Source organism: Engystomops pustulosus, chromosome 7 (assembly GCF_040894005.1).
Source record: "Engystomops pustulosus chromosome 7, aEngPut4.maternal, whole genome shotgun sequence".
Lineage (NCBI taxonomy): Eukaryota > Metazoa > Chordata > Amphibia > Anura > Leptodactylidae > Engystomops > Engystomops pustulosus.
The window spans coordinates 17,557,176-17,581,535 of NC_092417.1; the positions used below are offsets into that span (position 1 = coordinate 17,557,176).

A 24,360-nucleotide genomic window follows, 5' to 3' on the forward strand; every position below is an offset into this window, starting at 1 on the left:
AAGAAATGCAGTAGGAGGAGCTGTAAAACAGTTCAGTGCAGAGAGCTCAGAGCAAAGCAGTGTGAGATGTAGTTATACGATATATACTATATATGTATATATTTGTAGTTCCCAATATCATTAGACGCTTTGCTTTCCACTTTATTATTTTATGTCGTCCTCCTGAATCTGGTCTTTATAGCGACAGACACCATAGAAGACATCATTCTCCGTTCCCCCCTAAAGCCTCGGATCTCGTTGTCTCCGGCAGTGGCGGAACGCAGGCCGGTAACTTCATTAGTGACTCATTTCTGCCTCTTCTGATGTGCAGCCAAGGAATGGCAAGCGGGACCTGGGAAATGGCATCTCAATTACCTCCCTGACAGCTCTAATTAATAGTTATTTGGGGGGGGAATCAATCTGGTCGTGGAAATCCGGATGTAAAGCGAGAGGGGGTACCACCCCCTGCTATAGAAGACAGTGGCAGATAACTGCTCGGTAATTATTCCTTCACATTATATATATATATATATATATATATATATATATATACAGGTGATCCCCTACTTAAGAACACCCGACTTACAGACGACCCCTAGTTACAGACAGACCTCTGGATGTAGGTAATTTACTGTACTTTAGCCCCAGGCTACAATAAACAGCTATAATAGTTATCACAGGTGTCTGTAATGAAGCTTTAGTGTTAATCCTGGTTCTTATGACAACCCAGCTGTAGCTGCAATTATAAAGTATACAGTTCCGACTTACACACAAATTCAACTTAAGAACAAACCTTGTACGTAACCCGAGGAACTGCCTTTATACGACATTCAGAAAAATCAATGGGACAAGGGAAAGAAAGCAGCAAAGTGACTCGTCTCCAGCTCAGACCTAAAAACATCCTACCTTTTTGTGTTATACAGTCTGATGTGTCTCCCTGGTTACAGACTATAAACAAATAACAAATGTGACAATAACTCCCATCATTGTAATGAATGTCTACAGAATCAGACTACACTGGATACGTTTGTAGTCTGTAGCCATGGAGACACAATGGGGCACATTTACTTACTCGGTCCCGTCGCGATCCCGCGGTGCTGTCCGACGAGGATTCGGGTCTGCCGGCATTCCGTGCGCCCGATATCCAGTAGGTGTCGCTGCTGCGCCGAGGTCCTCCTGAGATCACCTTCTTCTTCCCGGTGCATGTAAGTGCTTGATCTTGCGACACAATTAGTTTTTTAAATTCCGCAGTTTTTTCGTTGGGTTGTCCGATGGCCACGGGCCTCGATTTCTTTCGCATGCAAGTCGGCGCCGATGCGCCACAATCCGATCCCGTGCACCAAAAACCCAGGGCAATTCGGCGCAAAACAGAAATATTCGGGAAACCTGCTGAAAGTGCGGCGTTCGGACCCTCAGTAAATGAGACCCATCGGCCTGCGTGAGATCCCCGTATACGCGTTATATATCATAGGGTTGCCACTCTATTATAATGGAACCCAGTGTAGGCCAACGTTGTTATCCATGGTCTTGTAAGGTTTGGTTCTGATGGACGGCCCCTTGAAGGAGACGGATAAGCCTCCATTGTCGGTGCGGTGGTAGTAATTACCGCTGGGGGAAGCGGCTCTGAGAGATCTGTCAGATCTCCTTAATTGAAAATGAAATGTGAATTAGCGAACACTAAAGAGTGAAGGCCGACCCCCAGCCCTAAGAAAACATTGGCAGACTCCATCTCCAGACTCCTCCGAGGAGAAGAAGGAAGCCAGACGGTCCTGCAGCGGTTACCATGACGATGGTAATTTCACCGAGCGGCTTTGAATTTGATGGAACTAGGGGGGGGGGCGGTGTGTGAGACTAAGTACTGTTATTAGGAAGCCTGAGCCGCTCTGCAAAAGTCAACAGAAACAGCACAAAAAAATCCTGCACCCGAAATCCTGGACTCACAGCACGATCCCTACGATTATATAATGTGGTGGAAACCTACCTGAAGGACATGGTGAACCAAACCGCCATCATCATGAGGGTGATGCGTCTGTATTCTGGGGCAAAGCACTGATGGAAATTTGCCCAAACCTATAGGGGGGGGGGGGAATCACAGATGTTGGTAATTTTTTCAATATTTTTGTAAAAATAAATTCTATCTACAATTTTTTAAAAACGTATTCCAATTTCTCATGGAATTATGGTTTTGTATAGAGAAAGAAAAAACTCTACCTGTTGAGACAGATTAAGGATCCGAATCATCCAGCGGTGGTACCAGGTCCCGGTTTCTGACTGGATCTCAACCAGTTCATCCTCTTGTTTAATGGTCTTTATCTGAGTGACCTGTGAAGACAATGAACAAATCATTGTCATTCTTTTTGAGCATAAAAAAATAAAATTTCTAATGTTCAGTGTCTACTGTGCAGAGCATCCGTCTCCGCGGTAACAGACAACAAAATACATTCTGTGTAGTCGGACCCTGCACTCATATTCTATTGTTCTCTTCCATCAAATGCATGAAAACGGAGCAAATGGAGACTGAGCGATTACACAACGCAGAATTTGTTTGCTGTCTGTTACCATGGAGATGCATTGGGCTTCATAGGAGCTGTATACACCAAACAAAAATACATTTTTAATTAAGACCCATTTTAGATCTGGATTTGAAGGTGGATGTAGGGGACCTTTTACTACCCCTACTTCCTTTAAGAGCCCCTGCACCACTGATTTCTTTGGTATTTACATTTTTTCTATCTCCCTGCCATTCCTCAGCAATCAGGGTTGTGAGTTTTGGCAGAATATTAGGTCCATTACTGTCAAGTGGGTGTAGCCAGGTTTTAAGGTCCAGGATCACCCACACAAGTCAGAGCCTAACTAGCATATCAGGTGCTAAAATTGCCAGGAATTGCTTGGGAATGGTGGGTTCTAAAGGAAACATTCCAACTGTGGAGGCATCAGTGGAAGGGCATCTATTAAAGGATGCCCCTTATTTGGTTTTAAGAGCTCTTTCACATTGGCGTTGATGCTCAGCTTCAGTTGCGCAACCGTTGAATTTTGTCTCCATTGTGCCTTCGTTTTTTCTTCCGTTTTTTTCTCCGTGATGCATTGGTTTTGTCTCTGTGTTCTCAAAAGAAACTGAAGGTTTAATACTGCTCTGAAAAGATCACACCTGGTTTTTGAGTCTCGACAGTGAAAAAAAATGGATGTTTTATCAGTTTTTTTTGTGGACCCATGGGGGTTTATTTAAGGATCGCACTTTTGTTGGGCTTTGCACCGTTTTCGGGATTTGCACGACTTTGACCGGTATTAAACAGGGGTCTGCGCTGGGATTGTGTTGGACGTGATCGGATTGTGGCACGGCTGCGCTGGTTTCCACGCGATAGAAATCGGGGTGGGCAATCGGAAGCTCTGACTGAATCGGACTGAGCGCGGGATTTAACTTTCAAATTGTGTCGCAAGCCCAAACTCTTACATGCACCAGGAAGAAGAAGGTGAACTCCGGCGGACCTGAGCGGGGAAGCGACACATGCAGGTTATTGGGAGCACAATCTTATTCTTCTCTGAACTCATCAGACCGGGTAAGTAAATTTGCCCCATAAACTTCTATTGCCTTCCGTGATCCGCATCCGTGAAAAAAATAGGACATGTTTCATCATTTTTTCCCTTGGACAACGGATCAATCACAGAACCACGGACGTGAAAAACAACGCCAATGTGAAAGAGGCCTTAGGCAATTAAGATCAACTTTGGGACTCTATTCCATATCTGACAGAACACTTTTACAGTCTACTGCTTTCTTCGGAAAATTAGGAACAACATTCCATTTACCGCTTGTTTCCATGAAGGTTTTATCGGATGCCGGAACAGTAGTTGTAATTAATCGTTGTGCTAACGAGAGATGTAGCAGCGCATGGTTGCTATAACATGCACTGATGAGAGCTAATAAGCCCTGGACATGGCCGACACCCAGGATAAACGGTGTATTCATTTTTAGGTTCTTTAGTCTTAGAAGGTTTTAGGCACATAGGGGTAAGCACCACTGGACATACAGGAAAAATAGAGGGTCACGTTTTGGTCAAAATGACATATGGGTGTAGAGGAACAATGACATTGAGATGATGGGGATAGAAGGTATACTCCATAGAGAATGATGGAAGGATTTCGATAAGATGCCCCAATGCTTCAAATATGGGCTGCTCAACGAAGGAATGGGATAAGATGAATTTTAGGTTTTGTAATTTTAAGTAAACTGTTTAAGTATGGGGCTCATTTCACTGCCAGACACGAACGGGACTATTACTTTAGGGACACGAAGAGGGGTCAATATTACTTTCTAGGGTAAAGAGAATTATTATACAATGTATTAAGGGGGATATCATTATAAGTATAGTGTTGTAGCGATCACTGTGTTGGTTGGGGGGGGGGGACTGTTACTTTAGGGCTCCCTTATTGGGTACATTCACACAAAGTGGGGCACCAGTACTATACTTACAGAGAAGACCCTCTCTGGGTGGCCCTTGGCCCTCATGTTTGTGTCGTGAACCTGTTTCAGCACCATCCAAGCTTCATCATGTTTTCCGTTCTGGAAAAGAAATGGCATGTCAATATTAATGGTGCAAAGCACTGTGGGAAATAATATATGCAAATACCGATGGCTGAGAGACGGGTGTTACATTCTTGGATGGAAACGTATCACAATAAGCACTAATACTGAGAGAGGGGGAAACATATGGACAATTTATATTTATGGAGTTAGTCATTTTGATGCGGTTTGGTTACTATATAATTAGCACAAGTCATCTCATGATGCTTCAGTACATCATTACATGGGCAGCTACAGATTGTACTATAACAGCCTTCTAGGGGGACAGTTTGATCGTACTTCTAATACTCCCTACTTTCTGCTCTCATCAAGCACCATCTTCATTGTAAGATTTCTCTATTTCTGCACTGTTTTTATCAATCCCAAGATGCTTCAGCATAGCACAACATGGGTAGCTAGAAGCTGTATTATAACCACCTTCTAGGAAGACAGCTTGATCGTACTTCTACTACTCTCTACTTTGTGCTCTGATCAGACACCTTCTTCATTGTTAGTTTTCTCTATTTATGTGCTGTTTTTATTAAATCCCATGATGCCTTAGAACAGCATCACATGGGCAGCTAGGGGCTGTACTATAACCACCTTCTAGGTGGACAGTTCGATTATACTTCTACTACTCTCTACTTTCTGCTCTGATCAGACACCATCTTCATTATTAGATGTCTCTGTTTTTGTGCTTCCTGCTATCAATCCCAAGATACTTCAGTACAGCATCACATGGGCAGTTAGAGACTGTACTATTAGAGCCTGCTCGGAGTACTGTCCATGGAATTGCATGATCCAATGAATTTGGAGCCTGAGAATGTGGTGACTGCTAGAGACAACAAGACGGCATGTTATTTACAGGGGGTCACCATCGGATTACATGACCCAAATCAAGAGAAGGACATACAGAGTTTTCAGATTGGAAGAAACAATGCCATAAATATTTCATAGTTCCACAGGTTCCACACACACATCTATCTCCAGAATAGGATCCCTGTGTCTGCCTGATGTTACATTTGTAAATTCGAGAATGAATGGAAAGTTGGCCGCTACGTGGAAGTTAACATTGTGGTCCCAATGTGCCCATAAGTGGCCGTGGTCACATTGGGGCAGATTTACTTACCCATTCTCTGTGGTGGATTTTGGTCTTCTGGCGATTCACTAAGGTAGTTTCTCCGACGTCCACCAGGTGGCGCTGCTGCGCTGAAGTTCCCTGAGGCCCGCCGGAATGCCCTGAAGCTCACCGGCCTATTCCTGGTGAAGGTAAGCGCGAGTCCCGCAACACTTTTTGTTTTAAAAAAATACGGCGTTTTTTCCGAATCCGTCGGGTTTACGTTCGGCCACGCCCCCCCCCCCCCCCCGATTTCCGTCGCGTGCGTGCCAGCGCCGATGCGCTACAATCCGATCGCGTGCGCCAAAATCCCGGGTAACACTTTGGGAAAACGCGAATCGGGCCCTTAGTAAATGACCCCCATTGAGTTTAACCCATTTTAATCCAGAATGTGGAGAGTCTCAATGTCCAACCATTCCCATTCCAACTTCTCAGAACATTCTGGAAGATGAGTGTTGACATCTTCCTCTTACCTCTAGATAGAAGCGAGGACTCTCCGGCATGGTGTTCAACGCTCCGATGGCAAACACAGATGGAAATGCACAAACCAAGACGAACACCCTCCAGCTGTGGAACTGGTATGCCGAACCCATCTGGAAGCTCCATCCTGCGGGAATGACAAGATGGGATTACTGGGATCAACCAAGGTCCAAGGGTCATGAAGGCCATAGTCCAAGGTGTGACACAATTCCCAACTCACCATAGTGAGGGATGATGGCCCAGGCCATGGCCGAGGCATAGATACCCCCGATCATCCAGAACATGCTCAGCCAGCTCAGATGTTCTCCACGCTTTTCCTGGGCCAGGAATTCAGAGAAATAGGAGAAGACGATGGGAATAGATCCACCGATGCTGCAGAGAAAAGAAAGGATAATGGATTAACCAATATGGCCACCAATACGGGTAACATCCATCTGTTATTGGAACGTATAGTGGTAGAGACTGATGTATAGTGAGACTGACTGGGGAACAAGACGTCAGGTTACGCGCAGGCAGTTGGGTTTTGGCACATCCCGGTTATTACATTACACAGCTCATTACCAGCTCACGGACATATCAGAGCCGACACTGGGGAACAGCCACAGGATACATTACACTAGGCTTTATATGATCTGCTTCCTGACAGCCACCATTACAGGACCCCTCTATGGGGTGGAATTTTATTAGGGGTCAGACCTTACGCCATTGTTACTGAACGGAGAAACCTGGCCACCTACTGTGCTGGGGAATGCAGAGAGCCCTGTACAAAGTGTCTGCAGCTACTCACTTATAATAGATACATATGTGATAGATAGATATATGATAGGTAGATAGATAGGTGTAGAGACTATAGGATAGATATATCATAGATAGATGGATGGATGATAAATAGATGTGAGATAGATAGATAATACATGGATATGAGATAGATAGATGTGAGATAGTGATAGATTTATAGATAGATAGATAGATAGATAGATAGATAGATAGATAGATAGATATGAGAGAGTGATAGATAGATAATACATAGATAGGAGATAGATAGATAGATAGATAGATATATAGATAATACATAGATAGATAGATAGATAGATAGATAGATAGATAGATAGATAGATAGAAGATAGATAGATAGACAGACAGACAGACAGATAGATAGATAGATAGATAGATAGATATGAGATAGATAGATAGATAGATAGATAGATAGATAGATAGATATGAGATAGATAGATAGATAGATAGATATGAGATAGATATGAGATAGATAGATAGATAGATAGATAGATAGATAGATAGATAGATAGATAGATATGAGATAGATAGATATGAGATAGATAGATATGAGATAAATAGATATGAGATAGATAGATAGATAGATAGATAGATAGATAGATAGATAGATATGAGATAGATAGATAGATAGATATGAGATAGATAGATAGATATGAGATAGATAGATAGATATGAGATAGATAGATAGATAGATAGATAGTAGATAAATAGATAGATAATTGTGCAACACCCCTACCAATGTATAGGCAAGGGGGTAGTTGCGAATAGGGCCCTCTACCTGTCAGTGATAACACCAAGGAACCTGCAGTTCCTGGAAAGGCCACCAGGTGTCCCCAGCCGGCTGCAGCCTCACCGCGGGATCCAGAACTGGATAAGGATCACGATTTCTATCTGGATGACAGTGAGTGGTTCCCTTATGGGCTGAAGCCCATTAACTACTATCATTGCATATATTTTGGATCTTTTCTACTCCCAGTTGGGCTGAGCCCATGTACCCTCACAGAGCCGGAGACTCTCCTGGAACTCTCCATTTATTTATTAAAGTCAGAAACTTTCCTGAACTTTCCCCCAGTTGTGCTGACGCAGAGCTACTCATCGGAGGACCGTGTCCCTCATCTGAAGAGGAGACCTTTGTGTTTTTCTATACTTTTTCCTGCCTCAAGGACTGTGCCCAGAGAATGGACAAGAGCTCTCTGAGCGACTTATGGTCGCTTACTCCAAGGAAATAGTTTATCATATTTGCACTTAATGCCTTTCTTTCTAGGAAATGGACATTGCTATTTTTGCTACCCAAGGTAGACATGCTGCTTTATGTAACGTTTTACGCTGTGTACCCATTGGCCTGTTACAGCCAATGTGACCAATGTTTTTGCACAGCCATAGTATTCATACTATAAGTCAGTTTGCATCTAACCTCTTTCTTTAGGCTCTGCAGGTATGTAGCCTTGACTGTGTCAGATGGTCTTTTTGTCTTTGTCAAAATCCTGACCGCAGGCTTACGTCTAAAACCCGAGCTCAGTAATTGTGTGGCCTCTGTAAACCGTGGGTGCTTAGGGGACCGGGGGTGTTCAATTAGGGACACCTAAACATCACACACCAGGGTAAGACTGTCAGATGGCAGCTATATTGTATGTACTATACGTAACATATATGTTTATGATGATGCCACCTCGGTGATGTGTCTTCGGGCATATTTTCAGGCCTTGGTGCAAGGAGTGGATTACAGGACATGGCACCACACCTTTCCCTTAGCAAACTGTTGGTCTAAGTGCATTAGCTACCAACTGTACAGTCCTCATTTATGTACTCAGTCCGACACTAACTCCGGTGCCTGTAGCCAGGACCGTGGGCGGTTTCATAGCCAGCCCTTACCTTAAAGTGCACCTTACCACCTGCACCCCTAATGCTGTAGTGCACATGGACCATCTGGAGACCATCTGCTCCTGGCCAGCTTTGGTTTTCCTTCCCATCCAGTCCATGGCTGAGCCGTGGGCAGTTATTTCAATTACCTAGGGGGTATGCAACACCCCTGCCAATACATAGGCAAAAGGGGTTAGTTGCGAATAGGACCCTCTACCTGTCAGGATCCATCTGGTGAGCCTGTGCAACTAACCCAAGGGATAATGCAGGAGAAATCAGGTAATCTGCAGCTGTAGCCTCTGCCTGGGAAGGCAATAGTTAAATGGGTATAAGATGTTATCCAATTATGTGGCTGTATTGTAAACCAGAGTGTGATTGGAGAGGTGCTACCACCTGACCAGGGGGAGTATAAAACCCCTGTGCAGGGGGACCACATGGCAGGGGTCTTAGCTGGTCTGTCCAGACCTCATGCTCCTTCTCAGGAGTCTTGTCTTACCACAGAGTGACCTGAGAGTTAGAGTGTGGAGTACACCTTCAGTGCTACAACAGAAACCAATCCCAGGAACTGAGTCAGGAGACTCTAACCCAGAGCTGCAGCTTCCACAGTTTGGACACAGCTCCATCTCCATTATCCCAGCCTTCATCTACTACCCGGCTGGCGCTTTATTCCTGAGGACCCTCTCCACGACCACTTCAGTACCAGAATCTGCTGTTTGACCATTTAGGCCCGTTGCCTGCTACCTGTTTTTCACTAAAGAGCTGTAAGTTGATTTGCACAACGTTGCCTCCGTCTGATCCCTGGATACGGCTGTCTACCACCACCATTACCCAGGAACTTATCTTACAGACATTCAGGAGTTGCCCCAGGGAGAACCAGTACATCAGCCTCTCCCTCCATATTTCTTGCACACACCACCTGCTGGAGACCTGCCAGGCTGTAGGACAGCCCTCCGGTCCCCGTACCAAGCACCGTGACACTAGTGTGCCTAGGCCGCAACTGCCAACCACTTTGGTATTCTGGGCCCCAGCTGCCTCCAGGCCCCAAGAAAAGGCTAGGATAGATAGATAGATGAATATAATATAGATAGATGGATAGATAGATAGGAGATAGATAGATAGATATGAGATAGATATATAGATAGATAGATATGAGATAGATAGATATGAGATAGATATATAGATAGATAGATAGATAGATAGATAGATAGATAGGAGATAGATAGATAGATAGATAGATAGATAGATAGATAGATAGATATGAGATAGATAGATATGAGATAGATATATAGATAGATAGATAGATAGATAGATAGGAGATAGATAGATAGATAGATAGATAGATAGATAGATAGATAGATAGATATGAGATAGATAGATAGATAGATAGATAGGAGATAGATAGATAGATAGATATGAGATAGATAGATAGATAGATAGATAGATATGAGATAGATAGATAGATAGATAGATAGATAGATAGGAGATAGATAGATAGGAGATAGATAGATAGATAGATAGATAGATATGAGATAGATAGATAGGAGATAGATAGATAGATAGATAGATAGATAGATAGATAGATAGATAGATAGGTGATGTTCTCTTACCCCACCCCGGACAGAAGTCTGCAGAACAGGAATGTCCCGTAGCCTTGGACAAATGAGGAGAAGAAGGCAAACACGCTGTTGACAGACAGAGAGATGAGCAGGCACTGTCTTCTACCGATGCGGTCGGCCAGTCCTCCCCACAGGAAGGCTCCCCCCATCATTCCCAGGTAGACGATGAGACCTACGGAAAAATCAGAGAGAAACAATCATCAGTCACAGACCTATGCTTTGTACTACACAATGGTCACAGGGCTTCTCTTCCAGGAACAGCGCCCCCCCCTGACTCATAGGATGTATCTGGTATTACAGTTCATCATTTAAAGTGCAGGGCGCTCAGCTGCAGTACCACTCACAGCCTGTGTGAAATAGTGGCGCTCTTTCTGACTTATATATTCTGACCCTACCATAATTTATACAGCGAAGTATGAAGTCTCAGTGAAAGAGAGAGTTACCGTCTATGGCGACTTTATGCAGCGGTAAAGGTCACATGACCACCAGGCGCCGCCATAAACCAGCATTACCGTCTCGGGAAAGCTCCCGATGAGGTTGTTACATGGCGATGGCTCCCCTCAGTGCGGCGGGAGGTCAGGGAGGTTTATGTGGCACCAGGGACGTCTTCATTGTCACCTCCGCACACGCTTTCCATTCACATTCCCCACAAGCTGCGGCCTTTGTACGTCTTTATGAGCGCCGGATCGTTGGCGACTGTCTGATCTCTGATCCGAGCGCTTTAGGGAATATTCGGATGTGTCGCGTTACTGATCTGAGATGTGGCTTAGGAACCGCTCAATGATTGTATAAAATAATATACAGTGATCTAAAGGTGGTATAAAGGAAATACCTGCCCTACATATACAACTACATGACAAAGCTTTCTCTTAAAGGGACAGGTTCTACAGGCATCCACTGGATGGTGCGGTCTAGGGGTTAATCCCTCTGCAGCATGGTAGCTCAGTGGTTAGCATTACATCCTTGCAGTGCTGGGGACCTGGGTTCAAGTCCAAGGGTCAATATCTGCAAAGAGTTTGTATGTTCTCTCCGTGTTTGTGTGGGTTTCCTCCGGGTCCTCCGGTTTCTTCCCACACTCTAAAACATACTGGTAGGTTGATTAGATTGTGAGCCCCATTGGGGACAGGGACTGATATGACAAGTCCTGTGCAGCGCTGCATAATCTGTGTGCGCTATATACGGAATTATTATTATTATTACTTACTCTAAGCTGTAGGACCACTCATGGCCACTACACCATGTGCGGCGCTGTGCCTGTTACCACGTTGCAGAGCTACTTCAATCATTTATTCAAATGTGACCATTATTGGTCCGAACTATTGATCCTCTGGGTGTGAATGCCGAATAGAAATCCTAGTGGTGGCCACTGAATTAAAGAAGGCATCTTAACCTATCGTGGTTCTCCATTCCACCGCTGCAGTCCTTGTTTCCTCTGATTACAGTTCCAGATCCGATCTGCAAGTGGGGAAACTTTTGTGACTGTATTCATCACTGGCCTCAAGGGTCAGATGCACGTGAGAACAGCATGATAGGGATGTCATTGCCTTTACATGTGTGACCACATTCTCCATTCCACTGCTGCAGCCCCCATCCCTCTGTTTACGGTACCATCTGATCCATAAGTGCTGAGACTCTTGTGACTGTATTCATCAATGGCCTCAATGGTCAAATGTGTAAGAACAGCATGACATCAGCAGTGATGTCATCACCTTAACATGTGTGACCACATTCTCCATTCCACTGCTGCAGCCCCCACCCCTCTGTTTATGGTACCATCTGATCCATAAGTGCTGAGACTCTTGTGACTGTATTCATCAATGGCCTCAATGGTCAAATGTGAAAGAACAGCATGACATCAGCAGTGATGTCATCACCTTAACATGTGTGACCACATTCTCCATTCCACTGCTGCAGCCCCCACCCCTCTGTTTATGGTACCATCTGATCCATAAGTGCTGAGACTCTTGTGACTGTAGTAATCACTGGCCTCAATGGTCACATGTGTTAGAACAGCATGACATCAGCAGTGATGTCATCACCTTAACATGTGTGACCTCTACAGCAATCATCGGATATTCACCACTTTTAGGGGAGGGAACAGGAGCTGCAGTGGTGGAATGTAGAACTTGAATAGATAATAAGTTTCACTACTACAAGAAAGTAGCTGCGGAGTGCAGGGGCAACAGTTGCTACTGGGCCCCTAAAGCCTAAGGGGGCCCAAAAGTTAAACATGATATGTAGAGGCCCTGTTAGAGATGGATGAGCTTCACAGCTCTTAGAAAACCCCTTTAAGTAATATTCAGAATTTCTTCTTCACCCATTAGTCCGTCCCATCTGGACCAGTGCTAACAGATAGTAACAGAGCGGCTGCCAAGAGCGCCCTCTGGTTTGGAGGACTCAGGACGTCCATGTGTTACGTCTCACATAGTAGCTGTGTAATTCTTTATTTCACCAGCGGTGGCGCTGCAGGGAGAGCCATCACTTACAACTACATTCCTCCACAGCTGACATGTGATTACCCAGACTCCCAGTACAGCCAATGACCTAATGATAGTAATTAACAATCTGGCTGTAATTGTGGTGGGTAATGACAGCCCAGGCGCTGACACAATCGCTTCCTTCCTCTCATCAGCCGCTTAAATTGGGATTTATTTTTTTTAGAAAATATCCATTTTTTTTTTGTTCATGTAAACAGCGCCCCCTCTCGTTCACAGGTTGTATCTGGTACTGCAGGGGAATTAGCGGAGCGCACGCGGCGGCGGTGCCTGGAATCTGCTCCATGTATTATTCACACACATCCCGAAATGAAAATCTCCGGATACATAAAACATGTAAATAATTTTTCACGTCAAATATTTGCTTCCAAACTTAAAACCCACCAGAGGATTGCACCATCAATATGTAATCAGGACGTGAAATGACATTGTATTAACTCATTCCGTGCCGCCGCGCTGTGTGTAGTATCCGCCCCCATGTCAGACTGTAATAAGCAGCTGCGGCTTCCTGAGTCAGCAGCAGAGAAAGGGGGAAGGGGGTAACTCTGCTGCGGGCAGTGAGGTATAATATGTATGTGGGGTGTGTTAGTATGTGTAGAAGTATAATATCGATGTGGGGGTGTATGAGCCTGCAGCGGTATTATATCCATGCGGAATTGTATGAGTCTATATAGCAGTATTATAACAATGTGGCAGTGTATGAGTCTAAATAGCGGTATTATATCCATGTGACTGTGTATGAGTCTATATAGCGGTATTATATCCATGTGGCAGTGTATGAGTCTATATAGCGTTATTATATCCATGTGGCAGTGTATGAGTCTATATAGCGTTATTATATCCATGTGGCAGTGTATGAGTCTATATAGCGGTATTATATCCATGTGACTGTGTATGAGTCTATATAGCGGTATTATATCCATGTGACTGTGTATGAGTCTACATAGCGGTAATATATCCATGTGGCAGTGTATGAGTCTATATAGCGGTATTATATCTGCAACACCCTCGCCGATGCAATGGCGAGATAGGGTTTGCGAATACGTCCCACCTGCATGTAATCCCATTACACAACATGGTTCTAATAGGACATAGGGATATTGCAGTGGTGAATCCTGCCTGGCAAGGCAGAGGTTAAGTATTTTGTATAATGCCAGATGCTGTTATCCAATGATATGTGTTACATCCTGTGCTCTGTAAGCTGAGATGTGATTGGAGGAGCAGCCACCACCTGACCAAAGGAAGGTAATAAAACTCCCTGGCCAGGAATGTTCTGGGTCTTTCCAGAGATCTTTTCAGAGAGATTCTGTTGTAGGAGAATCAGTGAGTGAGTGAGTAATCTCTGTCTAGCCCATACCAGAGCAGGAAGAGCCTAGCCCCTGCCTCTGAAGAGTGGAGCATTAGACTAGAGTTAGTGTAGTGAGGAAAAGGGGTATCATCTTACCTTTGAAGGTGATACCTGAAGCCCTACAGGACAAACTGAAGCTTCCTACCAGGACACAGCTGCCTCCCAGCCTGCCCTCTACTTCCAGGCTGGTGAACTATCTCCTGAGGCTCCCTCCAACTCACATCTCGGCACCCTACCTACCTGTTAAAGGCACGTTTGCTGCGGTTCCTGCGGTTCAAATAAAGAACTGTAAGTTGTTTTCTTCAACTTCTGTCTCCGTCTGGTCCCTGCTAATACGGCTGCCTTCATCACCGGCACCCTGTCCATCACCCAGAGACTCACACTCGGGACATTAAGGGGTTGCCCCAGGGAGATCCGCTATAGCAGCCGCTCCCTCATCTTTTCTTGCAACATCCCCCACCGGGGCCTAGCCCTTTGCGGTGAGGCCTGGAGACAGCCGGGGCCCGTGGTACCGGAGTGGCTGGCGGTTGCGGCCTAAGCACGCTATTGTCACGGTGCTTGGTACGGGGGAACCGGAGGGCTGTCCTACAGCCTGGCAGGTCTCCAGCAGGGTGGTGTTGGCAAGAAAAGATGAGGGAGCGGCTGCTATAGCGGATCTCCCTGGGGCAACCCCTTAATGTCCCGAGTGTGAGTCTCTGGGTGATGGACAGGGTGCCGGTGATGAAGGCAGCCGTATTAGCAGGGACCAGACGGAGACAGAAGTTGAAGAAAACAACTTACAGTTCTTTATTTGAACCGCAGGAACCGCAGCAAACGTGCCTTTAACAGGTAGGTAGGGTGCCGAGATGTGAGTTGGAGGGAGCCTCAGGAGATAGTTCACCAGCCTGGAAGTAGAGGGCAGGCTGGGAGGCAGCTGTGTCCTGGTAGGAAGCTTCAGCTTGTCCTGTAGGGCTTCAGGTATCACCTTCAAAGGTAAGATGATACCCCTTTTCCTCACTACACTAACTCTAGTCTAATGCTCCACTCTTCAGAGGCAGGGGCTAGGCTCTTCCTGCTCTGGTATGGGCTAGACAGAGATTACTCACTCACTCACTGATTCTCCTACAACAGAATCTCTCTGAAAAGATCTCTGGAAAGACCCAGAACATTCCTGGCCAGGGAGTTTTATTACCTTCCTTTGGTCAGGTGGTGGCTGCTCCTCCAATCACATCTCAGCTTACAGAGCACAGGATGTAACACATATCATTGGATAACAGCATCTGGCATTATACAAAATACTTAACCTCTGCCTTGCCAGGCAGGATTCACCACTGCAATATCCCTATGTCCTATTAGAACCATGTTGTGTAATGGGATTACATGCAGGTGGGACGTATTCGCAAACCCTATCTCGCCATTGCATCGGCGAGGGTGTTGCATACCCCGGGGGCAATTGAAAGAGCCGCCCTCGGCTCGACTACAGATGGTTTGGGGCACAGAGGGGGCTAAGGGCACTTCTAGGAAGTGCAGGCTATGTGAGGTGTAGGGACAAACCGCCCATGGTCCTGGAGACAGGCACCTGGGTTGGTGTCGGACTAAGACAAAAACATGTAGCTGTATGACAGTTGGTCGCTGACGCCATTAAACCGAACTGTACAGTAGGAAAGGTGTGGTGTCATGTCCTGTAATCCACTCCTTGCGCCAAGAACTGTAAGTTGTTTTCTTCAACTTCTGTCTCCGTCTGGTCCCTGCTAATACGGCTGCCTTCATCACCGGCACCCTGTCCATCACCCAGAGACTCACACTCGGGACATTAAGGGGTTGCCCCAGGGAGATCCGCTATAGCAGCCGCTCCCTCATCTTTTCTTGCCAACACCACCCTGCTGGAGACCTGCCAGGCTGTAGGACAGCCCTCCGGTTCCCCCGTACCAAGCACCGTGACAATAGCGTGCTTAGGCCGCAACCGCCAGCCACTCCGGTACCACGGGCCCCGGCTGACTCCAGGCCTCACCTCAAGGGCTAGGCCCCGGTGGGGGATGTTGCAAGTGGCGTCACGAATCACAGGATATATACTTCTGTGCCTTATTCTGGCACTAAAGACTGTACTTTATTAAGAAACGATTGTACTGCCTAACCCTGCTGCCATCCGGGTTTAGGCCCAAGTATTTGTGTGTTTCTACATTGAACTTTATACTGCTGCCACGTGCTGTCGAGCGCCGCTCCAGCACTCAAGAGGTTAATTCCTGCAAGGACTGTGTCAGCTCTGCTACATCCGGCGCTGCTGCGCCTGAAGCATTTACCTCAGAGGCGTGTGGCGCAGCAAGTATTTCCAGCCCGCCAAATCCTCACTGGCGGGAACTCCAGAGGCGTCACTAGGCTCCGCCCCCTGCGCGAGTGGCGCGAACTACCGTGGAGGAGGAGCTGGAGCGAGTGCGGCCGGCAACGAAGAGGGTTAATCGGCCATCTTGGATTTCGGCGCAGGCCGCGCCTGAAGCCTGCCAGCAGTGTGCGCCTCATCCGGAGTTCCGGCGCACGTGTCCTGCGACTGGAGAACACCGCGGAGCATCACTGAACCCTGCTGCCTGCCGGACATCGGGAACGGAGACCTTCGTGTACCGGAGCTGTCCTGTCACTGCGGCTGATCCTGAGTGAGTACCGCTGGGGAAGTTAAAGGGGGGTAGAGATTGTTTCCGATGCTAGGTTATTGGCTCACCTCCCAGGGAATAGTGACTGTGTTTTAAAGTGCCCACGTCCCATTCTAGCCATCGCCCATAGCAACGGACATTGTGTAACCCTACAGGCTTCCCTCAGCTAGGCCAGTCATGTCCGCCCAGGACGAAGATACGGGACTGGCGCAAGTCCCGTCCCCTGGTCCCTCCTCAGGGTACCGGAGCATGTTAAGTCCTCCAGAGAGTCCCTTCAGCCCTGCTACAGCTAGTGTCCCTGGGACTCCCACCATGATGCCTCTGACTATGCCCTACTATCTGGGGGCCCCCTGGTTACCCTACTACGAGGGAGAATCACATACTCTCCCTGAATTCAGGGACAAGTTGTTAGCCACCTTCGCCTTGCTCCCATTCACAGAGGAACAGAAAGTGGGCATCCTCATCGGGCAGTTGAAAGGACCCGCTCTCCGGGAAGTCAAGTCTTGGCCCCGAGAACAGTGTCAGAATGTGGTCCAGATTCTTGATAGGCTACGTAACACCTTTGACAAGTGTACTGTCTCCGAGTTGAAGCAGAAATTCTTCGGGAAAAGACAGAAGCCCCAAGAGTCCCTCCGAGACTTTGCCCTCTCCCTACAGGAGACATGGAAGGCCATCACCTGCCTTGAGCCCAAAGACGCTGAAACCTCTGATCAAACCTTAAGGGAACAATTTATTAATGGACTTGTTGATAGAAATCAAAGGTGTCAACTAAAGATCATCTCTTCTCAACATGCCCAGGCCTCCTTCCTTGAGTTTAAGGAAACTGCCATTGACATATTAGGGGACCGACCGCCTACTGGACCGCAGAAAGAGCCTGAGTCCGTGGAAATGGAGGAATCTGCTCTAGCTTGCTCTCCAACGCAGTCGACATCACCTACTCCTGCGGCTACGGAAGTTGCTGACTTAGCAGGACAGGTCTCTAATCTGGCGGACTCCCTGCATAAAGTCCTCGATCGGTTGACCCAGCTGGAAGTAACTGTCTCCGCTATGAGGAGGAAACCTCCAGAGAACCCGGTACGGTCAGCTACTCCTCGTGAATCTCCGACTAAGCAGCGCCCAAAAGAGGCGAAGTCGTTAAGCACCTGGAGTCAGAAGAAACCCCGTCAGCGGTGCAGCTACTGCCATAAATATGGGCATGAAGAGAATGACTGTCGTCAGTTAAACGACAAACCCTTGGAGCTAAGGGACGACCTCCAAGGGAAGAACTTGTAAGTCCCCGAGATGCTAACTGGATGCCCAGGTTCGTGGGGACTCGCCCCATGGTTCATGTAACCATCAATGGAGTTACCCTACCGGCCTTAATTGATACCGGCTCTCAAGTGACCACCCTCCGGAGTGCTGCCTTCGAGAAATGCCGAGGAAAAGCATCCTTAGTCCAGCCTCCAAAGGCTTACTTGAACATTATTGCTACGAACGGAAAACCCGTACCCATCCGCGGCTACTGGGAGCCCACGCTAACCATTGGAGACACTGAGTTAACCAGACAGGGCGTAGTGGTGACACGTGTGCCCGAAAACGGTAACTTCTCCCTGGTACTGGGTACCAATGTCCTCCGCAATTGCTACCCTGAAGTGCTGAAGGCTCTCCATGACTCCCTGCCAACAGTGCCCAACGGTTCCCGGAAGGTAATTCAGGAGACTATGCAGGTTCTAGCGGCGCAACAGAAGTTTGCTGGCCCTAATGGGGAAATCTGCAGAGCCCGGATCAAGGATCCCCAACCTGTCCGCCTTCAACCTGGGACTGAGACGTTAGTATGGTGTCGAGCCTGCATGGGCGTCCAAGGTCAAGACTACCAGGCGATAGTAGAACCTCTACCAGCTGATGAAGACCTGCCCATTCTAGCCGCCAGGAGCCTAGTCACCGTATCCCGAGGACAAGTACCCATTCGATTACTAAATGTGGGAGACTCCCCAGTGGATCTGAGAAAGTACCAAGCCGTAGCCACTCTCTTCAGTGTCCATCCTGAAGACTTGGTGGAAACCTCTCTGTCTGCCTCCCAACAGTTGGAAGTGAAGCAAGGTGCTGAAGATGAGCCTGCCGAGCAATCCTGGTGGCTTGAGCTCAATATTGGAGACGACGATTTTACTCCTGCAGACCAAGTACAAGGTGTCCTGGATGTCGTTATGAAGCACCACCAGGCCTTCAGCAAACACCCACTGGATTTTGGGCAGACTACTCTGATCCAACACACCATCCCTACTGGCTCTCATCCTCCTATCAAGGAACGATACCGGCCCATACCTCCAGCCCGTTACCAAGAGGTGAAGAAGCTGGTACAAGAGATGAAGACAGCCAACGTTATCCGGGAGAGTCGCAGCCCATGGGCTGCCCCGCTGGTCCTTGTGAAGAAGAAGGATGGAACCCTTCGATTCTGTGTTGACTATAGGAAGATCAACAATATCACCCACAAGGACGCCTATCCTCTGCCTCGAATCGAGGAATCCCTCGCAGCCCTAGGGTCAGCTGCCTACTTCTCCACCCTGGACCTGACCAGTGGCTACTGGCAAGTGGCCATGGCGCCGGAAGACAGAGAGAAGACGGCTTTCACCACCCCAATGGGCTTGTTCGAGTTCAACAACATGCCGTTTGGACTATGCAACGCCCCAGGCACATTTCAACGGCTGATGGAGAGATGTTTGGGTCATCGCAACTTCGAGACCGTCCTGCTATATTTGGACGACATCATCATCTACTCCAAGACTTATGAAGACCACCTCCACCATCTGGCGGAAGTCTTCCAAATCCTGACCCAACATGGGTTGAAGGTCAAGCCATCCAAGTGCCACCTGCTACAACCTAGCGTCAAGTACCTGGGACATGTGGTGAGCGCTCATGGAATTGAGCCAGATCCAGAGAAGATTGCAGCTGTTCACGACTGGCCTACCCCATCAACCGTACGGGACATCAAAAGCTTCCTGGGATTTGCCAGTTATTACAGGCGTTTCATCCCGAAGTTTGCCCAGCTGGCGGCTCCCCTGCAAGAGCTCCTAAGGGGCCTGCCAAAAGAGAGCCAACGTTCCCGAGTATCCATTGAGTGGACGGCCGAACGAGAAGCTGCCTTCCAGATGCTCAAGCAACGGCTGACTGAACCTCCGGTGTTGGGATATCCAGACTACAGTCTGCCTTTCATCCTATACACTGATGCCAGCAAGCAAGGTCTAGGGGCGGTATTATCCCAGCTCCAAAACGGAACTGAAAGGGTCATAGCCTACGCCAGCCGTTCCCTCCGAGAACCGGAGCAAAACGACCAGAACTATAGTTCCTTCAAGTTGGAGTTTCTGGCGTTAGTCTGGGCTGTGACCGAAAAGTTCAAGGACTACCTGGCTGCATCATCTTTCACTGTCTTCACAGACAATAATCCTTTGGCGCATCTGAACACTGCTCGTCTTGGAGCACTGGAACAACGGTGGGCCTCCAGACTTGCCAATTTCAACTTTACCATCAAGTACCGGGCTGGTAAGACCAATGACAACGCCGACGCTCTGTCCCGTCTCCCTGACCAGTGGGAGGGACCCTCCACGGATGCTCAGTGGGAAGATGTCGAGATGCCCGCATTCTATGCCCGGTTTGTGCGTCAAGATGCCCAGAGAGTTTACTCCCTACCGACAGAGGCAGCGCCAGCTACTCCTCAAGAAGAGTCAGAGCCCCCTGCGGAAAAGGACCTCTGGATGAGTCTTCAGGCTGATAGCCGTGCCATAGGAGAAGTAATGGACTATCTCTCTAGTGGGCGAGTGCCTGAAAGAATCCGGCGCAGAAGAGCTGATGGAGAACTGTCTCAATTGTGGCGCCAGAGAAAGACTCTGAGCATGCACCAGGGTCTGCTAAAGAGAAGAACTCTGGACCCTATCACTTATGACCGGCTGTACCAGATTGTGATTCCCAGGAGGGACGCCAAGATAGTACTGGAAATGTACCATGACCAGTCCGGACACTTTGGCGCTCAGAAGACTGAAGCCACCCTCCGAAGGCGATTCCACTGGGTCAACATGAAGTCCGACATTGAAGCCTGGTGTCGAGAATGCCCAGCCTGCGCCATCGCTCGAGGAGAGCGACACAATCAAAGGGCCCCTCTACGTCCCATTGTGAGCCAACGGCCCTTGGAGATCCTGGCATTGGACCACGTGAAGTTGGAGCCCAGCAGATCCGGTCACAGTTATGCTCTTACTATCATCGACCACTATACCAAATTTGTGGTTGCAGTACCTGTCAGAGACCTGTCTGCAAGGACCACCGCAGCGGCCCTGTGGAAGAGCTTCATCCTCCCCTATGGCTGTCCGGATCAGATCCTTACAGACCAAGGAACAGCATTTGAGTCCCAAGTCTTCCAGGAGCTGTGCACTCTTTATGGCTGCAAGAAGCTGAGGACCACAGCCTATCATCCCCAAGGCAACGGGCTTTGTGAAAAGATGAACCAGACTCTAATCAATATGCTGAGGACTCTGACCCCTGCAAAAAGGGCTGACTGGCCAAAACTGTTGCCCGAATTAGTGTACCTGTACAACAATACCACTCATTGCTCCACAGGATACACCCCGTATTATCTGATGTTCGGGAGGCACGGCCATCTCCCTGCGGATATGACCTGGGACATGGAGTCCCCTGATTCCCAGTCTTTACTCCCTCAGACTGACTGGGTTCACGAACACCAGAGGCGCCTGGCGGATGCCAGAGAAGTTGTGGATCTGCGGTTGGAAGAGGCCCGAGAGAAACAAAAAAGGGACTTCGATCGTAATGCCTGTGCTGAGCCTTTTGCCCCAGGAGATCGAGTGTGGCTGCGCAACAACCATCCCACCAGTAAGCTAGATGGGCGTTGGGAGCGTGAGCCATACCTAGTTAGGGACAGTCTCTCCCCTGAAGTCTACGAGATTTCAAGAGGAGACCGTCCACCACTCCGGGTACATAGGAACCGACTGAAGAGATGTCTTCGTCCTTTTGCCCCTATGTCTACACCTCTCACCTCGACCCCCAACTTACAGACCTCCTTGTGTTCACCTACCCCCAGTTTCTTGGAACTTGTGACTGTGCCTCAATTCTGTTTTGTTTCCACTCCAGTAAGAGGTACCCCAGAGAGACCATCATCCCCACCGCAGTCTCCAATACTGCTGCCTGTGGAGGATGATCCGGCTCCACTGTCGGCAACCCCTGAAACATCAGAGCCAGCTGAGACTCCGACTCCAGCGCCTGAATCAGAGGACGACGATGAGGAGATTGTTATCTTCTCCAGGCCGGAACTTCGAAGGTCTCAAAGGGAGACAAAAGGTAAAGCTCCTGCGTACCTGCAGGAGTACCAGCTGGTGACCCGCAGGAGCAGGAGGCAGGTACGCTTTTCTGACACCGAAGTGCTTACCACCGAAGAAGATGCAGACTAACCCCTGAAGGGCTGTAGCCCACTTCAGGTACTGCACTGTGTACATATTGTATATTTCTGTCCTTACCCCAAAGAGCCAGAGACTTTCCTGAGACTCTTACCCTCATTTATCTCAGTCAAGAGACATACCTTGAACTGATTATTGTCATGTGCTATGATAGCACCCTTCCTCTGCCACAGCAGAGATTTCTTCAAAGGACTCTGTCCCTCTCCAAAAAAAAAGAGGAGACCCTTTGCTTCTTCATTGCACTTTTCCCCCACATCAAGGGCTGTACCCAGAAGATGGACTTTGTCAGTAGAGACCTTCTGAGAGACTTTTGCCAGATACTCCAGGGAAAAGTTGCTATTGCTATTGACTATTATTTTGCACTTAATGCCTTCCTTTTTAGGTACGGACATTCTGCATGCACTTTTTATGCCTTTTCTTTCCAGGAAAAGAGACATTTACTATCGTGCTACCCTGAGTAGCCTATCCACCTCTGTAACGTTTGTAACGTTCAAGATGTGTACCCATTGGGCTCCTAAGCCAATGTGAATTAACCTGTTTGCACACTGTCATATATGCCAGTAGTCTGCATTAACCCTTTCATAGGCTTTTCAGGTTGTAGTGTGGCTGTGTCGGACCGTCGCTATGTAGTACAATGTTTTATTGTGTCACATATGCCAATGTATGCATATATACACTATATGATTGCCGCCAGGGAAGAAGCGTTGATCAAACAAATATACAGGCCTTGGCGCAAGGAGTGGATTACAGGACATGACACCACACCTTTCCTACTGTACAGTTCGGTTTAATGGCGTCAGCGACCAACTGTCATACAGCTACATGTTTTTGTCTTAGTCCGACACCAACCCAGGTGCCTGTCTCCAGGACCATGGGCGGTTTGTCCCTACACCTCACATAGCCTGCACTTCCTAGAAGTGCCCTTAGCCCCCTCTGTGCCCCAAACCATCTGTAGTCGAGCCGAGGGCGGCTCTTTCAATTGCCCCCGGGGTATGCAACACCCTCGCCGATGCAATGGCGAGATAGGGTTTGCGAATACGTCCCACCTGCATGTAATCCCATTACACAACATGGTTCTAATAGGACATAGGGATATTGCAGTGGTGAATCCTGCCTGGCAAGGCAGAGGTTAAGTATTTTGTATAATGCCAGATGCTGTTATCCAATGATATGTGTTACATCCTGTGCTCTGTAAGCTGAGATGTGATTGGAGGAGCAGCCACCACCTGACCAAAGGAAGGTAATAAAACTCCCTGGCCAGGAATGTTCTGGGTCTTTCCAGAGATCTTTTCAGAGAGATTCTGTTGTAGGAGAATCAGTGAGTGAGTGAGTAATCTCTGTCTAGCCCATACCAGAGCAGGAAGAGCCTAGCCCCTGCCTCTGAAGAGTGGAGCATTAGACTAGAGTTAGTGTAGTGAGGAAAAGGGGTATCATCTTACCTTTGAAGGTGATACCTGAAGCCCTACAGGACAAGCTGAAGCTTCCTACCAGGACACAGCTGCCTCCCAGCCTGCCCTCTACTTCCAGGCTGGTGAACTATCTCCTGAGGCTCCCTCCAACTCACATCTCGGCACCCTACCTACCTGTTAAAGGCACGTTTGCTGCGGTTCCTGCGGTTCAAATAAAGAACTGTAAGTTGTTTTCTTCAACTTCTGTCTCCGTCTGGTCCCTGCTAATACGGCTGCCTTCATCACCGGCACCCTGTCCATCACCCAGAGACTCACACTCGGGACATTAAGGGGTTGCCCCAGGGAGATCCGCTATAGCAGCCGCTCCCTCATCTTTTCTTGCCAACACCACCCTGCTGGAGACCTGCCAGGCTGTAGGACAGCCCTCCGGTTCCCCCGTACCAAGCACCGTGACAATAGCGTGCTTAGGCCGCAACCGCCAGCCACTCCGGTACCACGGGCCCCGGCTGACTCCAGGCCTCACCTCAAGGGCTAGGCCCCGGTGGGGGATGTTGCATATCCATGTGACTGTGTATGAGTCTATATAGCGGTATTATATCCATGTGACTGTGTATGAGTCTACATAGCGGTAATATATCCAT

General features: G+C 47.9%; 1 protein-coding gene across 1 annotated transcript in view; it reads right to left on the reverse strand.

Annotated features, from left to right (window-relative positions):
• Nucleotides 1–24,360, reverse strand: part of SV2A (synaptic vesicle glycoprotein 2A) — a 112,410-nt gene that overhangs the window by 31,454 nt on the left and 56,596 nt on the right. The window contains exons 3-8 of the mRNA XM_072114983.1: nt 10,400–10,580; nt 6,358–6,509; nt 6,131–6,264; nt 4,451–4,540; nt 2,191–2,301; nt 1,961–2,049 (exon numbers count right to left, since the gene is read on the reverse strand). Coding sequence (XP_071971084.1) covers nt 1,961–2,049; nt 2,191–2,301; nt 4,451–4,540; nt 6,131–6,264; nt 6,358–6,509; nt 10,400–10,580 — 757 coding nt within the window. The remainder of the gene's footprint in view (nt 1–1,960; nt 2,050–2,190; nt 2,302–4,450; nt 4,541–6,130; nt 6,265–6,357; nt 6,510–10,399; nt 10,581–24,360) is intronic.